This window comes from Eptesicus fuscus, chromosome 19 (assembly GCF_027574615.1).
Source record: "Eptesicus fuscus isolate TK198812 chromosome 19, DD_ASM_mEF_20220401, whole genome shotgun sequence".
Taxonomy (NCBI): Eukaryota; Metazoa; Chordata; class Mammalia; order Chiroptera; family Vespertilionidae; genus Eptesicus; species Eptesicus fuscus.
The window spans coordinates 25134433-25156568 of NC_072491.1; the positions used below are offsets into that span (position 1 = coordinate 25134433).

The 22136-nt window shown below is 40.6% G+C and overlaps 1 protein-coding gene across 1 annotated transcript in view; it reads right to left on the reverse strand.

The window, feature by feature from the left end:
* Positions 1-15420: 15420 nt before the first annotated feature.
* Positions 15421-22136, reverse strand: part of SAMD12 (sterile alpha motif domain containing 12) — a 164015-nt gene continuing 157299 nt past the window's right edge. The window contains exons 4-5 of the mRNA XM_054708750.1: positions 21201-21392; positions 15421-15449 (exon numbers count right to left, since the gene is read on the reverse strand). Coding sequence (XP_054564725.1) covers positions 15421-15449; positions 21201-21392 — 221 coding nt within the window. The remainder of the gene's footprint in view (positions 15450-21200; positions 21393-22136) is intronic.

Genomic DNA, 22136 nt, shown 5'->3' on the forward strand with positions numbered 1-22136 from the left:
TATTGGACAGGGCTGTTCTAGAGCACTTGATTATGGATGACTCCAATGAATATTAAATCATAAACTATTTTTCTCCAGTTGCAGAGTCAAAGAATAGAGTCAAAGGAAGAGTCTGCCTTCTTCATTCTGAGTCCAAGCAGTGCTGGGCACCCAAGGAGATAGTAAATGCACTTGTTGACTTGGGTAATGACCATGATGATTTGTCAGATGAACATTAAAACACTAGGAAGTATTAATAATCGAAACAAGGGTATAGCGAGAGTACAGACTGGACAATTTGGAGGTCGTGGTGGCAGGGATTCTTCTAGTCCCCACAATAATAAAGGCAAAAGCTCTGTGTCCTATAAAATGTCCTCCATATGTAATCATATAGAACCTATGTAAGATATTGAGGGCAGTTCTTTAACAAGCTACATACCCTGATCAAATGAAATCATCAAAAGGACTCAAAGACACTCTTATATATAGAAGATTCTATGCCATCCTCTGGACTTGCTCACAGACAACGGAAGACTGTCTTTAGGCCTTGGTACACTTTTGACTGTGATTCTGGTTGACAAAGAAACTGGACTGTGTCAGAAGCAATGTCACGGAAGTGATACAGCTCTGTATCCTAGGCAGTGCCTTCTCTCATCTCACCAGCTTGAGGTTATTGCAGAATCTTAACAAATACGCAGTGTTTGACTTATTGCAACAGCCTTATAACATACACATTTCAGCCTGCTGCTTATCTCTGGAAAGAATGTGTTCTTGGATGTAGATCTACTTCTTATCCACCATGTACTCAGATAAGTGCTAATAATCACTCTGTAAAATCTCTCTTTTAATCCTCGTAGCAACTCAGTGAACTAGGCATTTTTGTTCTTATTTTACAATAGAAAAATCTTACTTTCTGAGAGGATATCTCATTAGCCCCAGGTTAAATAGGTGGTGAAGGATGGAGCTGGGATAGCACTCCAAAGATCATGCTTAGGGTCACTCTGTGATAGTTTATCCTAATGTAGGCAGGACAGGACAGGGCACATCGCCTCCTCATGCTCTCTTTCCTCCTATAGCTGCTTGTCCCCCCACTACCACCCCCCAGGCCATTTCTGATATTCATTTGAACAAGCCTTCATCAGAAGAGGCTAGTGATATGCACAGACACTGATGGTGGCTCAGTGAGGGAGGCACACATGGGACAGTTGGAGCCTGTCCCTCTAGCTGTCTTAACTGACATAAAATTTAATGTGAATAAAGGTCAAGAATGTTTGGCCGTCAAGCGACTAGACCACCCTCAAGGCATAATTCCTAAATTTACATGATCAGCGCCAATCCCCATTCGATCTCCATACTCAAGGCATCTAACTGCTTTCTTATATGTTTCAAAGGGACCTCAAAGTCAACATGCTACAATCAACTTCATTTCCAAGTCAGGCCTCTCCTCACACTGCTCAGCACAGGTTCCTCAAGCTATGTAGCAGTTCAGGCCAGGAACCTGGACTCAGTCTTGAATCTCTCCCTCTTGGCCACATCTAATCCATCATCAAGTCCAGTTGATTCTATCTGCCAACAGATTCATCCCCATTCAGCTCAGTGGGCGTCCCCCTAGTTCTAACTATCATCTGTTTTCAGCTGGATTTCTGCAGAAACCACTGTGTAGACTCCCCAGTTCCACCCTTACCTCCTCCAATCTATTCTCCACATAGTTGCAAAAGTGATCTTTTAAAAATGTAAATGATTAATACAATTATACAGGTTTCAAGTGTACAATTCTATTATATATCATCTGTATATTGCATCGTGTGCTCACAACCCAAAGTCAAATCATTTTCCATCCCAGCTTGAGATTATTGCAGAATTTTAACAAATATTCAGAATTTTAACAAATATACATTTGAGCCCCTTTAGCCTTTATTACTCCATCTCCTTTCCCTCTGGTAACCACCATATTGTTGTCTGTGTCTATGAGTTTTTGTTTGTCTTATTTATTGGTTGCTTTCAGTTTTATATCTCACATATGAGTGAAATCATATGGTTCTTGACTTTTTCTGTTTAACTTACTTTGCTTAGCATGATACTCTCAAGATCCACCTTATATAATTTTATTAACCAATGTCACCCCAATAAATTTAATAAAATTTAAAAATAATTTAAAAAGTAAAAAATTTAATTTTATTATATTTAATACTTCATTTGAGATAATCCTGTTATCTAGTTTTATCAACATGATTCAATAAAAATATTTGTATAACAGGGAAAAAAAGGTAAATGAGATCTCATCACTTCTCTGCTTAAAAATCCTTTAATGGTCTTATTACACTTAATGAGACCCTATTCCAAAGTGTTAACGTCGCTTCAAGGTCCTGCAGAATCTGGCCCCTGCTGTGTCCAGGCCACATGCCCTTGAGTTTTGTGGTCCAACATGTAGTCTCTGTTCAATCCCTAGATCAGGCTAAATAACCTCTCGGGTGCCTCTGAGTTTAGCACATGCCTTTCCATCTGTCTGCTTTCTCTTCCCCTACTCTTTACCTAGAAACCCTCATTTCTCCTTGTTACCACTGAAATGGCACTGTAATTCCCCAATTAGGACCTCTCTCATTCCATTTTACAGTTTTCCTTCATTATCCTTAACGCAATTTTACAACACACACACACACACACACACACACACACACACACACACACACACACAATCTCATTTCCTGTGGTTGGGACCCAGAAAGAAACATGCTACCTGAGCAGTGTTGCAGGGGGCAGTGCAGTAGAGGTGCCACAGACTGTAGATCCCTCCCTGGAACTGAAGTATGGTAGCCTCTCTCCCAGATCTCACGAAGTCTCACATCCCTCTCACCATAGATTTTCCCAACAACCAGTGGCCGATTTTGTGATATTCATGTAGGCTTTCATTAGGTCCAGGTAATTCCTAATATCCTACTTACCTTTATACTCTGCTTTTTAAATTCTTTAAAAGCAAAGCTGAGTCTTTATAAAAAGCAAATTTGATTATCTATAGAACTTGACTTTTTATATTGATAATATAAACTTTTTTGAGTTTCTTTGCTGCAGTTCCACCACTCTCCCTTTTCTTCTGCCCTTATAGTTAAAACTGGTCACCAGATGGCAAAATAAAAGGCAGCAAGAGAGGCCAAAGCAGAATAAATATAAACAAGGGAGTGCAATTAACTGAGAATATGAAGAAAGTCTGCTGACTAGCTGAACATGCTCCAGGGAAATACAGCAATGCTCATGGGCTGAAAGTGTACAGCCCATGAGAGACTATGGGGGTGTTCAGAGAGTGGTTAAAACAAAAGTTAGAAATACTAGGTTGCATAGGCATAGATATAACTTTTTTTTAGAGAAAACATGAAGAAAGAAGTAGTTCTAATGAGGCCATGCTGTGGAGGTGGCATTAAATGAGATAGGATTACATGCTTCTTTTTGTAACATCCATCTCTTTTCTAGGTTCTAAAATCAGGACAGGAACCATTTCTAGTGTCCCCTATTCGAACTCTAGTACCTGGCATGGAACTTGGCACAAAACAATGATGAAATTTATTCATAGCATCGCCAGAGTTATAGCACCAAACTTAGCATGATGTTTAAGAACATGGGCTTTGGAGAGAGCCTGTGTGCAAATCCCTGCTCCATCACTTCTTAAACGGTGTGATCTGGTTTAAGTCTCATAATTCTCTGTGACTCAGTTTTTTTGATTTGCTGGACAGGGATAATAATAGCTCCCATCTCATAGCATTGTTGTAAGGACAGGATAACAATGCAAACAGAGTGTTGAGGAGACTACTGATACATAATAAGCATACAATAAATGGTAGTGATTATTGTTGCTGTTGGCATTCACCAGCTAAGTATTCTGGGTCTATGGACCAATTTTGATATGTCTTAGAGAAATTAAAAGTCTAAGTGTTTAGAATATTAATTGGTCTAAAGGATCTTTTAAGGTAGGGGCTGTCTTGGCCTAGTACAGTATTTCACACATAATAGATGCTCAATAAATGTTTATCATATTAAATACGCAATCAGCTGCCCTTATAAGATCTGGGATCGAGCTTCTAACTTGAAACCATTCTCCTACCTTTGGAGAAACCTATTCATCTCTTCCTTTCCACCTGGGCAATGGGATTTCAGCCAGAGTCAACACTTTCAACATCAGTATGAAGGGACAAAAAGGTCAACTCTTTCTCAACCTTTTCTTTCTAAGCCCAGGGCTTGAATAGAATAGGCTCCCTAGAGTCTAAGTAGTGATTATTGCAATTATCTTTACTGTCACAGCATGTAGTACCTACCAGGAGCTATTTTAAGGATAAGAAAACTCAAGTACTGGCAGTTCCTAACCACAGTGCTGGGTTTATCCAAGGGACCAACTGACTCCCAGTAGAACTGTCTCTCACAACAGAAACTGCCAAGCTGTCATAATTTTAACTCTTATTAAACTTAAATATTAAAATTGTGTCTATTTTATGGAGTAACTCATTAAGCTTTTGGAAACTCATCATTCAAGCCCTTTAAACCCAGTTTTGTCTCCAGACCATTTAAAGTCAAAACCAAACCAAACGAAACAGGTGAAGTGAAAAGTATGCTCATACCACAGCAGAAAAAAATGGCAATGTGTGTGTGTGAGGGAGCCAGTTTAGCACAACCCCTCAGACCTGATCTTTGTATCCACAGGGATCTTACTGCAAAAGGTGGGTGATCAAGGAGATCATATCTGGGGTTGTGAGATCACCAGAAAGTCTACGTAAGTAAAAATCTAACCATGCTAGTTGGGCATCAGTGTCCATTTCTACCCTTTTAATAAGAGAGAGAACTACTTTAACTGAAATTTTCTTCTGAGAAGTATTCAAGGTAACATTTCTCCCTTTCAGTACGGGCTCTGGAGAGCAGAGTAGGTCTCCTAAAAATCAGTGCATTGGCCTTCCAGAAAGTGAACATGGTTTGCTCATGCCAAAAAGACCTTGGTGAATCTTTTGCAGCTAGCCTACTTGTCAATTTCAAGGAATACATTGTTTGTCATCCAGTGAATACCTAGTGAGTATGCAATAAAGTTTGTCCAATGAGTGAATGACAAAGTATGCTCATTCTATTTTAACATCTTAAAGCATCTCTCTCTATAAAACCCTAATATGCAATAGACCGAACGGCGGAACAACCGAACAACCTGTCGCTATGAGGTGCGCTGACCACCAGGGGACACACGCGGAACATGGAGGGCATCGGCAGCAGGCGGAAGAGCGCAGAACATGGTGGGAATCAGCTGCGGCAAGATGGTGGAGCAGGTGAGCAGGGGCGCTAGACCAAGGCGGGGTGCCGGTCGCTGTCACTGGGGCGAGCCTCTGGTGGTTACGGAAAATTCTTTGCTCCCACGTGCCGCGGTCCCACCAGGCACTCACACCTGCTGCCAGGGCTGAAGCTGCCCCACTTGCACCCACTGCTGGCGCCCAGTGCCAGCCCCAATAGTTTGGCATCATCAATGGGTGCGAGTGGTGGCTGCTGGCCCCCATCGCCCCACAGGGCTTCTCCACCTCCCCCTGCTCCTGAGGGCAATCAGGGCCAGTAGCCATCTCTCACAACTGCTGCTGGCGATAGCCCTGCTCTGCTCGCACCCACTACCAGTGCCTGATGCCAATCCCAATAGCTCCACACTGTCAGTGGGTGCAAGTGGCGGCTGCAGGCCCTGATTGCCCCTGAGGGCTTCTCCACTTCCTCCTGCTCCTGAGGGGCAATCGGGGCAGCAGCTGCTGCTCATGCCTGATGACGGCACCAGCCTCACTACCTCCCACTGCTGGCGCCGGCCCCAATCACTCCGTGCTGTCAGCAGGTGTGAGCGGGGCCAGTGCTGTCAAGTGCATGGGAGCGGCAGTAGTGGGAGCAGGGCTGCCGGCAGACAGGGGACCGAGGGCCGAGGCAGAAGGAGCTGGGTTGGGGCGTGGAGGATAGGCCGAGACCCGCCCCTGTGTCCACCACAGCCCCGTGGCCCACAGTTCCTTTCAAGGTGCACGAATTCGTGCACTAGACCCCTAATCTATATATATAAAAGCCTAAGCAACCAAATGACTGGAAGACCGGTCACTATGATGCTCACTGACCACCAGGGGGCAGATGCTCAACGGAGAAGCTGCCCCCTGGTGGTCAGTGCACTCCCACAGAGGGAGCGCCACTCAGCTGACCGACTCGTCCTGGTGGCCCACCAGCCTGGTGGCAGCCACTCACTCCCTCAGTAGTCCTGCAGGTCCAATATCTGGAGAGTGGGCCAGGCACCGACAGACCAGTGCTGCCAGCATGATCCCAATAGCGCCTTTGGCCTCCTGGAAGTCAGCCTTGGGCACTGCAGCTGCTTCCCCTCCCTAGACTCTCTGCAAGGAAGAAACGATATAAAAGTGGCTGCCAGGTGCCTCCCGACAACCGGAGTGAATGTCAGCAGGACAGATCTGGATCCCGGGCTGGCAAGGGCGACCCACTATCCCTCCAGAGGGCCAATCACACCCCAGGTCCTTCCCTATCCCCTTCAGCACAGGCACCCAGATGCAGGGCTCACGGCTGGCGAGCACCACTGCAGCGGTGGGAGTCTCTCCCAATCAGGACCAACTGGGCGCGAGCCCACGGCAGGTGCAGCAGGCCTGGATGAGTGGGAGCGACAGGCAGGAGCAGCAGGTGGTATTGGACTGCTGGTTTTGGCCTGATCCCCGCAGGCCACCCCGAGGGACTCCACCTGTGTACGAATTCGTGCAACGAGCCTCGAGTATATGATAATGTTAGAATCAGACCATATTCAATAAATAACCCTTCCAAAATTCTGAAAGGAAAGAATGGGTAGACTTTAAAAACTGCACCAAGAGTTAACATTTTGAAAGACAAATAAAGACACACAGATGGTTAAAATTACCTTGGAGACTTTCTTCAAGTCCTATAGGATTGTGGTGATGGATGTTGCTCACTTTCCTGCTCTAGCACACACAGGTACACTAGCATCCTTAAATACATATTCTTCTATGTGCTTAGATAACAGAACACAAGAAAATAACCATTGGCATATTTGTTAATCCTGGCTTTGTTTATACAGCATTTTTATGGGGGGGGGGTGTGCAATCATTTGTGAGCCTTTTACAGAGACATTTTTTCAGTTCATTCTGTGAGCAAATATGATGAGCTCAAGTCTCTAAGAAATTCAAGCCTGGAAAACTGGATAAATAAGTATAAATGAATTCATTTGACTGAGTGACATTTTCATTTAATTAAAGTAGAAAATCAGCTCTAAAATAAATGATTATCACTGACAAAGAAGCAGAAATAGGCCCTTAATTAAGAAATTTCTAATAGTTGTTCTGTGGACTGGGAAGAGTCGTTAGTGAAGCAGCACATTGGGGAGGGGAAGAGACATGGAGGAGACAAGGAGAAAAGAAAGGGAGCGAGGAAGCACGAAAGATAATGCATATTTAAACCTTTAAAACAGAAAGAAAATTAGGGACCATTTATTTATGCCTTAGTACATGTTAAATTCTGCCAGACCAAAATTATTATAGTAAAACTCTTTGTGTAACAAAACAAATAGCCAAGTCTCAGGAGAGGATCCATGTAAAAACAACAACAATGAATTTAGGTCAATGAAATTTGCTCTGCTATCATTTCATTTCCCCCTCTTTTCCACAGTAAGGTCTGAATTTTAAGGACACCAATGACAAAAGAAATAGCAAATGTCCTGATACTCAGAAGTAAGGATAAGTACCGACATATATAGTTTACTGTAAACATGAATAATTTCATTTCTCTGATGCAACTTGGAAAAAAAGTGAACCTTCAGATGTACAAATCAAAGCCACATCAGCTCTTACATAGCAGGCATTTGAAACCTTCGAGGTCACTTTTAATAATTTTTCATGTACTCATTTATGCCAAATCAATTTCAATTAAATCACTTAAAATGGCAACTAGCAAAATGTCAAGTCATTGATCTAACAAGATTAAGATTACTCAGGATATTCCAGGGCATCAGGAAATCTAGACTGGCATCTCTGCCTCATTATGATGTCAAGTTGGGAGACAAACACATTTGATTTCTCAGTGCCCCAATGTATCAGGTATGCAGGAGGTAGCTCAGCAAAACCGCACACCTCCCATTCCCAGCAGCCAAAGTAATGGACAGTGGAGAATGGAGAGTGATAACTGTGTGATGAGGAAGCTATTTAGAGACATCTTAATATTTACTGTGTTTTAATCTATCACCACAGGTTTGCCCCGTCTTGAGTTGACTTCTCTCCCTCCTCACTTGCAACCACCCTCATTCAGGCTGTCAGCATCTCCCACACAGATGAATGTGACAGCTTTCTAACCAGATATCTGGCCTGTGTCGTCCTGTTCCAGTGCATCCCCTTATCTTCTGTTATACAAATCTAATCAGGATAGTCTCTGGTTCACAGCCTTTCAGTGTCTTAAGGGACTTTAAATTCCTTAAGGAGAATAGACAAACAGGCATTCACTTCACCACTGGGTACCTCCTTTACCCTTCCCGCCTCACTTTCTGCCTTCTCCCTTTCCCTCTCATTCACTCTTGACCCTCTAACCATACTAGCTAACCTTCCTCATATTTCTGGAATGCACCAAGCCCCCTCTTCAACCTTGGCCTCAGACCAGACTGTTCCCTCCAACTGGGACATTCTCCCCACCTGCCCCAGTTAATGTCTCATGCACACATTGCCTCTTTTAGATCTTAGTTTCCTGAGGGAGATTTTCCCTATGCCCCGAGTCATGGACGTCCCTCTGCTTATGCAATCTCCAAAGTATCATTAACATTCCCTTTCCCTTCATTCACTACGTTACTATGCTTCCTTGTTTGATGAGCATCTTTCCCATTAAAATGCAAAATCCATGTACTTGAGAATCATGTCTCTTTTATTTCAGCAAAACCAGTAAGGGCCTGACAGACAGTAGAAACTCAGTAAATATACCATTTTTTAGTAAATGTACTTTTATGTCATGGTAGACCTCTCCAAGGTTCCTACTGTCTTGGCAATTTTATATTTGGATAACTAAAAAAAAATAAAATAAACACTCCCTCCTAACTATAGCATCCGGCTCAATTCAGAATCACTTACTCTTGAAAATATTCCTAATATATTCCTTGTGGATTGAATGCCATTCCTATATAATCCTAGAATTCTATGTTTACCTTTGTCTTTCCTTGCATCTCTTTCACTTGACTTCAAGAGCAAGGACTGTCTTGTTCATCCCTGTATCCTTAACACATAACATACTAGTACAGTGCTGTGTACATGGTAGGGTCTCAATAAATGTTTTCTGGATGAATTACTGAATGAATGACTGTGTAATTACTCTTGTAAAGGGATAAACAAAAAGTGGGCTCCTAAGAATGGAGGGGTTATTTCTGAGAAGAACAGATTTTCATTCTTGGCTGGGGCACAAGACTGGGCCATTCACAGTGCAGTCCATGCTTGTGGTGCCTTCTGGAATGGTCATGTAGAAACCTGGATGCAAGGAGAGCCTTGGATATCTACACTGTGTAGAGCTTTACTCCAGGCACTGGGAATTGGTGGCCCCTCACAAAAAAGGCCACAGAGAAAGCAGAAAATATACAATACTAGGGACAGACATTCTAAGGTGCATGACATATTTCTCTATTTCTTCTCAGAAATGCCAAACCAGCTCAGCGTCTCCCTGAAAATGGCTGTGATTTTCTCTCTTCTAGTGCACATGCCATTGTCCTGCTATAGTTGCCTTTCCAAAAAGTCCAAAGAAAATTTGAATACCATACAGCCCAGACTACAGGGGTTAGACATACCCTGAAGAAATCAACTAATATCATTTGTGGAAAACCCATTTATGATATTAGGGTTTTTAATGTATCAGTCATTCAAGATCCTTCAAATCCACAGTCAAACCACAAGGTCAACGTGAAATAACAATGCAATCCTCTGGCCATATTGAACAGTACAAACAAGAGGCATCACATATATAGCTTATTTCATCTACAACACTTAAATGCAAAGGGATCAAAGGTAAAGAAGGCTGAGGTTGGTGATTTCTGCAGAGGCAAAAATGAAGTGTTTGGAATCTTTGGGGTTCCCTAAGATTACCCTCCACTATGTAAAAAATCCCATTAAACAACGAGTTGTACCAAAGCAATGTTAAGGATCATTGTTATTACTGCTAGAACATGCCCAAATTAGGCAAATGTGCCAGACTTCTTCCACATGCTGGTTGGAGGGGCCATCAGTGGCACTCATAACAGGCATGTGTTTCTCTACCATGAAGAACATAACAGTCAAGAAGCAAGGGTCCACCTCAAGCCCCACTTCAAACAAAATACCTGATGGACGGGCCTTGAGAACATTGTGCTAAGTGAAATAAGTCAGTCAGAAAAAGCTACGTAAGAACTATATGATTTCACTCATATGTAGGATATAAAACAAACTCGTGAACACAAACAGCAGTGTGGTGATTGCCAGAGAGAAGGTGGGGGGAGAAAGGGGTCCTAATATGAGGTGACAGGAGAAGATTTGACTTTGGGTGGTGGGCACATGATGCAATATACAGATCTTGTAACATAGAAACCCACACCTGAAACCTAAATGTTCATGTTGCCCAATGTCACCCCAATCAACTTAATAAATAAATATTTTTAAAAACCCAATTAAACAAAACACCTGAATGAACTGGCCATAATGAACTCTCAGAATGAAAATGAAATAGGAGTGGATACTAGCGAGGGTGCACGTGGCACAGTGCTAACTTCTGCTGATAAACTGACATGTGAGCTTAATAATACCCACAAAGACGTCTGTGTGTAGGCTTCTAAATATAAAGCTCAGACTACAGAAATTTAGAAAGTTAGAAATATTCCTGGTCACAGAACTTGCACGACAGAGTGTGAAGATTTTTGAAATGTGTTGAGAGAAAGCTCAAAGGTAGCAGTCTGAGGAAATGCTATCTTGGATGCAACAGGGAAGAAACATTTGGTTGGCAGATCATAATCAAATATCACTGAATGAAGAAATGGTAATGAAAGCTTCAACTGCAGAAGAATAATATAAACTAAATCCTATAAAATTATTGATCTAACATCCACATCTACCATGAGCTCCTGCACAATTAAATGGGTTTTGGAGAAAAGATTCACTTTATGTCACCTGCAAGTGTCTCTCACAAGAACACTTAAGAACGGAAAATACTAGGCAAAGCAGCAAGTCAAGGCAAGTGGGTAGCTTATATTTTTAAGGGCTCTTGCCAAAGGTGTGTGTTATATTTAAGAGTCCTCACTATCATCTTTATTGATGGTGACACAACACAAAAAGATCATAGGGAATAAAAGAGGTTCTGGGTCATGTTGCTCATGGAGAAAGAGTATTCAAAATGATTTTGTAGCAACACTCATTTTTCAATTACAAATTCATAAAAATTTATATTGCATCCACTGCTTTGAAAAGATTAAGTTGAAAATGAAATAAAGCCAGTAAACAGGACAAAAAGGGCAACATTAAATTAAAATCAGAAAAAAATAGAGGAACCACTCTCAGATAACTACTGTGCTAGGATGTAGGAGCACAAAGAAAAATCAGGGAACAACTAAGGTTGTAGATGACCTGCAGGGAAGATGGAGAGACACTGTGTCTCTGTGCCTTTGCAGAGGCTCCTCTTTCTGCCTCATGCCAGCCCTTGCCCATCTGTTCAAACTTTTATTCTTCAAGATCTAGCTCATATGTTATACCTTTGGCAAGTCTTCCTTTATCCCCCCCAACTAGTGGCACGGTGCATGAATTCATGCACATGGAAAAGAAATTAATTAGAAGAAATATTTTAACATCGCTATTCGCCCTTTCTCTATAATAGAAGTGTCAACCAAATTCACAATCGACACTAACAAATTGAAACACACACATGCAATTGGTGCCAGTGAGAGCTTTATATATACTGTGCATGCGCGAGTCAACTTAGCCTTTTATAGATATAGAATAAACTTGCTTAATTAGACCTGCTTTATGATTTAGCTAAAATTTTTCCAGCCAAGTGAAGCACCCCAACTTCTCTTCAAGGTAATTGTCAGCAACACAGCAGTAAATATCAACACAAAGCAGATTATTATTATTATTATTATTATTATTTTAATATATTTTTATTGATTTCAGAGAGGAAGGGAGAGGGAGAGAGAGATAGAAACATCAATGATGAGAGAGAATCATTGATTGGCTGCCTCCTGCATGGCCCCCACTGGGGATTGAGCCCACAACCCGGGCATGTGCCCTTGACTGGAATTGAACCTGGGACGCTGTAGTCCGCAGGCCAACACTCTATCCACTGAGCCAAACCAGTGAGGGTGCACATGGCACAGTGCTAACTGCTGCTGATTATTATTGTAGATCACGCAGGGAGAACAAAGAGTAAAATATTTAACTGCAGTAGTATTTGACTATATTCTGCATTGTGAGAAAACCTGAAGTCATTTTCAAGGTCCACCATTTCTTACTTCTTTTCAGTTAGGTCAAGTTTCTAAGCTTTCTAAATCTCCGTTTTCTGGCTAATGAAAAGAAACTAAGATTCCACCAAGTCTCCTATATACCTACTCTAGGACTTCTGTGAGGATCAAATGAGATGAGGCACGGGAAAACGCTTCACAGACATTTGGTTAAAGTGTGAAATGTTTCCACCTGGCTATAAAGCAAGTTGTGTTCCTGGGCTGAAGAAACTGCAAGATGACTAGTAGCTAAGGAAAGGAAGCCGGGAGTTGCTACATGGCATCATTACCCGGATGGACACTTAGCATATTATCCTTTTATATATATAGATTCCCAGGTGAGGCTATGCTCCAGCTCTGTACATCTCTGCATCTCTGCAATGGCGTACACATCCTATCCTCATTGCTAGACTGGGTACTCCTTTTTATCCCTAGTATCCACTACAGAGCCTGCACTCACCGGATAGAAAAACAAAAGGACACTGTGTAATGGCAACATTATTAGCATGAACAACGTGCTTAGTAATGCAGAAGAGGGAATGACCGGTTTTGCCTGAGAGAAGGTGTAAGGTTTCTCAAAAGAGGTGCTGTCTTATAAAGGCCAGGTCCTTTTGTGAGCTTTATTCTATCATACTCATAACAACTATGTGAAACAGAGCCTCTCCCCATTTTACAATCGAGGAATCTTAATCTCTGATAAGTGACTTGGCCAAAGTTAATACATCTATAAAATGCCCAGAATGGCTTTCTACAGAATGCTAACAAGTTTGGATTTTATTATGTAGGCAATTGGGAGATATCAAATGGTTTAAGGAGGAAAATAATGTGGTCAGAAATATATTTAAATTAACTCTGGCAATATAAGTAGAAAGTTAATTAAAGGAGAATGAATGGGTCAGGGCAGAGACTAGAGGTCAAATAATAATTAGTGGGTTATTCTATGGATTATGAAGGAGCTAACGAGGAATGAATTAATACAGTTGCAAGGGTGATGATGAATCAAGAAAAGATTGGGAACCCATTTTACAAGAAGAATTCAGAGGATTTAGTCACTGCTTACTCTAATTGGTAAAGGGAAATGAATAATCACCAGTGACTCTGAGCTTCTATATTAGGTAATGGCATTATTAACCTCGAGAAGAAATATAGGGGAAGAAAGGCCAGGGAGATAGTGAGAAAAACAATGGGGTTAATGTTGGGTATTTTTAAGATGGCAGTGGAATATTTAGGGGAGATTTAAATGAGGCACTGAAGTTTCAGAGAAGTCTAAGATGTATTTAAGAGTCACTATGAAGTAGGGGACGATTAAAGCAATGGAAGTAGATGGGATTCCCCAGAGAGCATGAAAAAATGAGAAGAGTTAAAAGGACCCATTGACAGGGAACATTGAGGTTTGGGGAGTGGCAGAGAAAGGCAGACTGCCACCAACTTCAGAGGAGACGCTAGAAAGAGAAGAGGGGAACCAAGAGGGTCATTATCATATTCATGAAAACAGATGATTACCAAGGAGGAACAGTTCAACGTAACCCAACGATAAGACCGAAGAGCTGAATATGACAAGCACTGAGATGTGAACACCAGATTTGTCACACCAGTAGCACAACTAAATAAAATACAAGAAGAAGCCGGGAAATTCAAGTGGTATAATTTGAGAGACACTAGAAAAGGCCATCAGGCATACTTCCATATGCATAGAAGGGAATCCGATTGGCTCATGCTTTCTTCCCTAGAAGCTGGAAATATTATGAGATTTTCTTCCTCAGAAGAGAGACAACAGAAGTATTTCTCAATGGTATTTGAGGAAAGCCATATCCTATTACCTGTACAAACATGCTAAGAAAACTTTAATAAAATTAATAAGTAAACTACACATGTCTGACCTGAACTTATTTTGAGACAATCGACTAGAAACTCTCAGGAATACAGGGGCTTAATGTGGTGATGCTTCCAAGAAATGGGAGGTGGGCCTTCTATAAAGGTACAGTAATTTTCAGAAAACCTCCAATACAAACTTTAATACATATGTAATCTCTAATACTGTAATCTACTTTTCTTATTCTAAGAATACTGGCCTGGCAGGGTGTTTTTTTTTTAAGCTAAACATATATGTAGGATACAACCTAGCAATCTCTCCTCTACGTATTTACCCAATGAAGTGAAAACTGATTTTATATAAAACCTGTATGTGAATACAGCAGCTTTATTAGTACTTGCCCAAACTGGATCCAACCCACATGTCTCTCAACAGGGAAATGGATGCACAAATTGTGGTATATCCATCCAATGGGATACTAAGCAAGGAAAACGAATGAGCCAGTGGTATACACCACAGTATTGATACATCTCAATGCACTGTAGTAAGTGAAAGAAGCCAGACTCTATGATTCTACTCACATTACATTCTAAAAAGGGAAAAGCTAAAGGGCCAGAAAAACGTATCAGTGGTTGCCGGAGGCTGGGAGTAATGAGAGGGGTTGACAACAAAGTGGTACCAAGGAAAGTATTTTTTGAAGTATGGTACTTTTATATCTTGACTGTGATAGTGGTTCTGCAACTGTATGCATTTGTCAAAACTTGTAGAACTGTGTACTAAAAATGAAAATTTTACCATATGTAAATTATACTTGAAAATAGAGCCCAGCCAGTGTGCTTAGTGGTTGAGTGCCGACCCAGAAACCAAGAGATTGCTGGTTCGATTGCCAATCAGGGCACATGCCTGGGTGGTGGGCTTAATCCCCAGTAGGGGCCATGCAGGAGGCAGCTGATCAATGATGCTCCTCTCTCAGTGACATTTCTATCTCTCTATCCCTCTCCCTTCCTCTCTCTCTAAAAAAAACACACACACATATTTAAAAACAAACAAACAAAAACAGTGAGGAGAATACTCGTCTGGGAATTAGGAGACTTTGGATCTAGTTTCAGTTATGCCACTAACTAGCTGTGTAACCATGGGTTATCCTTTAGTCCTCTTTGGTCTTGGTAACCAAATCTGCAAAACAAGATTGGAAAATTTCTCAAAGAGTCTATTGCAGGGGTCCTCAAACTTTTTAAACAGGGGGCCAGTTCACTGTCCCTCAGACCGTTGGAGGGCCGGACTATAGTTTAAAAAAAACTATGAACAAATTCCTATGCACACTGCACATACCTTATTTTGAAGTAAAAAAACAAAATGGCAAAAACACCCGCATGTGGCCCGCGGGCCGTAGTTTGAGGACGCCTGGTCTATTGCCATGTTTTATAAAGACTTCCTTCTTTAAGCTAGGTGGTAGACCAGATGGCCTATTTCAATTCGAACCAACTACCTCAGTTGCTGAGTTATCATTGCGGGGGTGACTGGACTAAAATACCCAATCTGTGCACATGGTTCTGGAAGTCTTCTTGGATTGGTAAGTGGTATTGCTAATTTGTGTTGTTTTAAAAGATGGAGCTTTGGGAAAGTCCATCTGGTCATGCAATTCGCAATTAAAATTTGACACATATATTTGGACAATGTGGAAAAAGTCTTTTGGGAAACACTAATGTTTAATGAGTTATAACTGGCCTCAGTAAACAATCATGCTCTTCTATTTTTTCATTTTGTAGGCACTAATTAAAAAGGCATTTGAAGATGGATGTTTTTACTACCTTCATCTGCTTTATCCTCCAGTGGGAACACTGCTTTCTACTGCATGAATTTACTGAAGGCTCATAATTGCTGTTACATTTTTATACTATCCATGAATTTGTAGACAAGGCAGACATTGAAAAGGAGCCAAGCGTGGCTCTATCCGGGTTGAAGAAAGCATTTATAGCTCAAAAGGGAAGATACTAAGTATAAAAAATTAATGAAAATAAAATCAAACCTTGTAAAGTAGAGGCCTACAAACCATGACTAGCAATTATGCTTGTAAATAATGTTTTATTGGGACACTGCTATGAACAATTCATTTAGGATTGCCTGTGGTCATTTTCGCACAGTATGACCCTCAAAAACTAAATTACTTACTGGCCTTTTACACAGAAAAGGTGCCAACACACTTTCATAGAACATGCCCTGAACTATGTTACATGGCTTCTGCATATCATCTCACTTAATCAGCTTAGCACCACCATGAAATAGGAATTATCCTTCCCACTTGACAGATCAGAGGTGGTGAAGGCTAATGGATAAAGATTTGATGTGGAGTCAGAGAGACTTGCACTATGCTTTTTACTAGTTGTCTGACTTTGGGCTTATTACTTAAATTCTCTGACCTCAGTTTCCCCGTGTGTAAAATTGGGGCCAACACCAATACTGAGTATGGTAGGGCCAATGTCAGGGTAGCTGTGACAATTAGTGCAATGCTTTGTCTATTGTAAGCATCTAACACTCATTTGCTATGTGAGAAAAGCTTTCAGTATCCCTGGGGTGTTTTTCTTCCTAGAGATATTGTCCATTAATAAAACACTAATGATGCCCATCATATGGCTGGTTATGGATTAATTTGAAGGATCCCAAAATAGTCTGCACCACTGCTCTGTGTTACATAAGGCACCTTTTTCTCGGTCTCTCATGAATCAAGCCAAAGGAAAAGATAATAATGATGTTTCCAGCTCTGCGCTGCATTTCCCAAGAGAAAATTGAAGGTGCCCTAACAGGGTGAACTTTCCTACAAGCAATCCCATCAGATCGACATCCCCACGGTGCCACTGATGGGACACAGAAGACCAAAGGGCTGCCCAGAAGAAGGAACTGCTTCAAAGGCCCCAAAAGAGACATTACAGCAGGGCCCAACATTGTTTATGTTGCTTGCAAATGTCAGGTAGTTACAGGGCCATGGTGAATAAAGGCAGGGAAATCAGAGGCCAGAATTTCAGCAGAAAGGCAGCTCTGACTTTAGATGACAAGCTGGTTCAGGAATTTTAGTCAGGACGCATTAATAGTGCCTGTAAACAGATATATGCACCATGCATCCACCATACACATGTTTAAAATGCCTTCTGGTTCTTGTCTTTTGGTCAGCATCCAGGAGGAGCAGAGCAGGTAAAAGGAGGACACAGCCTTCGTCTTCCTTGAGCTCAGGTAACTCCCATTGGCTGGGACCAGTCCATTTCTGGCCATCTTGGTCCTATTACTGTCCTGGGGCTCCTGGCCAACTGGGTGAAAATGACTGGTGTAGAATTAAAAGCTTGAGGCAAGTTTTAAAGCAGCAATCAAAAGTTGGAAAAGTAGGCTTAATTACCTATTATTTCATTTCCTCTAGAAACATGGTAAAATGAGCTTTCAGATGGGTGTATCTCTTCTGGAGGTCTGATTATAAACGGATGCAATTAATTTGGGGTGTGTGTGTGTGTGTGTGTGTGTGTGTGTGTGTGTGTGTATGAGTGTGTTTAATTTCTACATTCAAAATAATGATGTTTCCTTGAGAGAAAATATTTAGAGTCTATTCATTCATTTCATTATGGAGTTGATCTCCAAGTTTGTGGCAGGTTCTTTTGAATGCCTCCAGTGGTGGCCAGACTTCCTTCCCCCTTTGAGGATGGGGTTCCTCTTTGAAAATGGCAGCCAACTATTTAGCTCCAGATCTTGTAAATAAAGTGGGTAATTAAGCATGGTGAAACATGGTGGGTCAAAAATAAAACTTGGAAAAAAGCAAATAATTCAATTAAAAAATAAGCAAAGAATCTGAATAGATGTTTTTCCAAAGAACATATACAAATGGTCAACGAGCACATGAAAATGTGCCCAACATCGTTAGCCATCAGGGAAACGCAAATCAAAACCACAATGAGATACCACTTCACACACATCAGAATGGTTATAATAAAAAAGACAATAACAAATGTTGGCCAGGATGCAGAGAAATTGGAACCCTCATACATTGCTTATGAAAACGTAAAATGATACAGCTGCTTTGGAAAACAGTCTGGCAGCCCCTTAAATGGTTACATATGGAGTTATCATATGACTCAACAATTCTACTCCTAGCAATTTACCCAAGAGAAATGAAAACAGGTCCACACAAAACTGGAGCACAAATGTTGAAAATAGAATTTTTGATAATAGCCAAGATTCAGAGCAAAACAAATGTCCACCAATTAATGTATGGATAAATAAAATGTTCCATTCTTGCAATGGAATATTATTTGGGAATAAAAAGAGATAAGATATTGGCACTTGTTTACAACATGGGTGAACTTGAAAAACATTATCCTAAGTGAAAGTAGCCAATCACCAATGGCCACATGTTGAATAATTCCATTAAAAAATGTGCAGAATGGACAAATAGGCAGAAAGTAGATTAGAGGTAGTCAAGGTTTGGTGGTTGGGGGGCGGGGTGTTGGGAGGACATTCAGAGTGACTTTTAATGGGTAATTTTTTCTTTCTTTTTCTTAAAATGAAGTAACATTGATTTATAACATTATATATGCTTCAGGTATATAACATTATAATCAAATATCTGTATATTCTATAGCGTGTTCACCACCAAGAGTCCAGTTTCCATACTTCTATAGCAAACCTAGACCCAAAATATTTTAAGGAACCCCAGCTGTCTTTAGAACTTCCGTTATCAGTCAACAAAATAAAACAAATTTTTTGTTTTATGGTTGTTTTTTTTTTAAAAAAACCATCTTTTCAATAAGGCTATGGATTTTCTAAAGGCTGCCTAACATAAAATGAGTTTGAACATTAACATGTAAAGGACAAGCAATAAAAACAGTATTGTGAGTACAGACAAAATATCTCAGAGCTGGAGAATGTGACCTCTTCTAAGGGGAATAGAAGGCAAGGATTCAAAATGCACAGCTTTTGAAAGCAAAAGAAAATGACAACAACTGAATTGAAAAGGCTGAACTTAGCATTACCTTCCCAGAACACAAACATATATTTAGCTTAATAGACTTGAGTACTATCTCAGGAAAAATCTTATATATTATGCATCTAGGGCGATGAAAGCTGTAGAAAATGATTTTGCAAAGCAAACACACTGCAGGCTGACAGTAGCAGAGATAAAAAAAAACAAGTCCAAGGCACACGTAATAAATTTAGGTCTCATTTCTTATATATCATCACAGGAGGAAAACAAAAGAGCGGAGGAAACCTTAGACACCAAATAGAACCTGGCAGAACAACGCATGCAATTGAAGCTTAAAAAAATGCATGTGTTTTTTTCTGATTATAACTGTAATATGGATTTATACTAGAAAATTTGAAAAATACAGAAAAATATAAAGAAAAAATTACAATTACCCACAAAAAAAAAATCCCACAACCCAGAGAACCATTATCAAAATATTGGCATGTTCATTTGCATCCCTTTTTCTATGTACATATAAAAATGTAATTGTTTAATAAAATTGTTTAATAAATTTTCATTTAAAGAAAATTTTAATCCCCACCACTTCCTATTACTTCTTTGAATACACTCTCATGTTGTTATATATTCTTTGAAGATGTAATGTGAATGATCCATTATACTGGATCTTATGAATTTAAACAGAATTATTTGATCCTTTCCATATTATTGGACCTCTACGTGGTTTCTAATTTTTCAGTTTCATAGATAGCACTGCATTGGACTTTCTTGTGATGAATCTCGATTTACTTTTTAGGAGAAACTTAAATGTATATCAATGAGTCAAATTCAAATTTAAATTTAAATCACTCAATGTACCCATACCTATACATTTACCAGCGGAAGTCTCTGGAGACAAGTACAAATAATGCATAACAAATAAACAATACTATTTTCATACCACTCAAAGTCTATCTTTATCCTTCTGGGCAGTCATCTTTCAGGCAGCGCATTAGTTCCTCTAGGCAAATGGTCTATATCACTGGGCTAATTTAAATGCAATAAAGTGAAACTTGGCTGACCCAGATTTCTCCAATATCAGTATGCATGCAATTACAATATTCTAAAGATTGAAAAATACCCAAGACTTTCAAAAATACATATCTTATTATCCTTTCATTTAAAACAATATACAATGGGCATTAAAATGAAATAAATAAAGGGTTATAGCCAATGGAGGTAGATAGCAACCAACTCTTATCTAGACATACAAGTTCCATTCAGTGTCACCTAAGGTTTTCTTCACATTCCAGCTTTATGCTGTCACTTCTAGTTATAGAACTATTAAGTGCTCTCAACATATTGAAGTTATTAATGGTTCTTGTTTAGAATTATATGGTCTTAACATTCCAGTTTTAAATTCCTTACAGTCTATTTTTTGAAATGGTTCTATTTTCAAGATTCTAAATAGGGTTATCACAAACACTAAAGTGTGTGTATGTGTGTGTGTATACATATAGACACATACCTGTAAAATGTTTTTCTCCCATCAGTCAGAGAAAGGCAAAGTAAAACAGAACACAACAAAAATTCCACTTACATCACTGGTCATTTGAACTATGAAATCATTCAAATTCCAAGGCTCTCTCAGACTAAGAGAGCCTGGGCTGCCCTGTAAGTTGTGTGGACTGGGTACACGGTACAACTCTAGGGGGTGCAACCGTACCCTGATCTCTGTGATGGGTACTCTCCAGGGTGGTGCGGTGCACAACCTACATAGTTGTATGTGATGACCTTGAAATTAACTAAGGCAATACTGTTCACCCATCCATTACTTATTGGGCATTCTTCCCCCCTAGTGAGCTATGAAAAAGACAAGTTTGAGGTGGGAAGTGACCTTTAAATCTATATACTTCTTTAAATAAAGAAAATGCTGCAAAAACAAAACAGAAACAAAAATAATGACAGCTTCTCCCTGGCTCTACTGTATCCCTCCCGTCTCCCCTTCCATCCACCCTCTGGGAAAAGCGGAGTACCTTGTGTGAGTAACTGTAGGTTTCTGACTTCTTCCCGCACCTTCAGCTGGAGCACCTGTTGCAAGATGTGCTGCCGGAGGTTTTCCTGGGCAATCCCCATTCGCTCAAGCTTTTTGTCAGTAAGTCTCAGCAAAGCTCGCCCTGCAGGGGTTCAGGAAATACAAGGAGAAGCACATAATCAAGGGCTGGAGAAGGATTTCCATCTTAGCCTTGGCTAATTCTTCATACCAGAAGTTTCCATCTAAACACAGACTCTTCAGAATACAGGATCCCCCATGATTCTGGTGACAGGAATGGATAATCCGGATGAAAAAAAATCCACACATTTAAAAAAAGAAGCCACATTAAAAAAAACAAACACAATGTATTTTTATTAATTTCAGAGAGGAAGAGAGGGGAGAGATAGATAGAAACATCAATGATGAGAGAGAATCACCAATCGGCCACCTCCTGCACGCCCCACACTGGGGATCGATCAAGCCTGCAACCTGACCAAGAATCAAACCATGACCTCCTGGTTCATAGGTCGATGCTCAACCACTGAGCCATGCTGGCTGGGCCAGAAGCCCAATTTTTATCTAATATTGGCAATCCCGAACTGACCCACACATTGAGTGAAATGGAACAGCAACATTTTAACCTGGGTATTTGGGTCACAGATTGCAGGTTTCCATAGAAACAGTGCTGTTCGCTGGATGATGGGTTCTGAGGCTGGCCCACAGGAGCCCATGTTACTGCCAACTCAGCTGAAGACCTGGATGCTGTAACTGTGGTCAGAGAAACTCCAAGACGTTTAATGCAGGTTACAATAACGTTTCTGTGAAATATGTATTTAGAGTTCCAGTTTTAATCTGCAGCATGAGCTCCCTTGCTGCACCCCTGGTG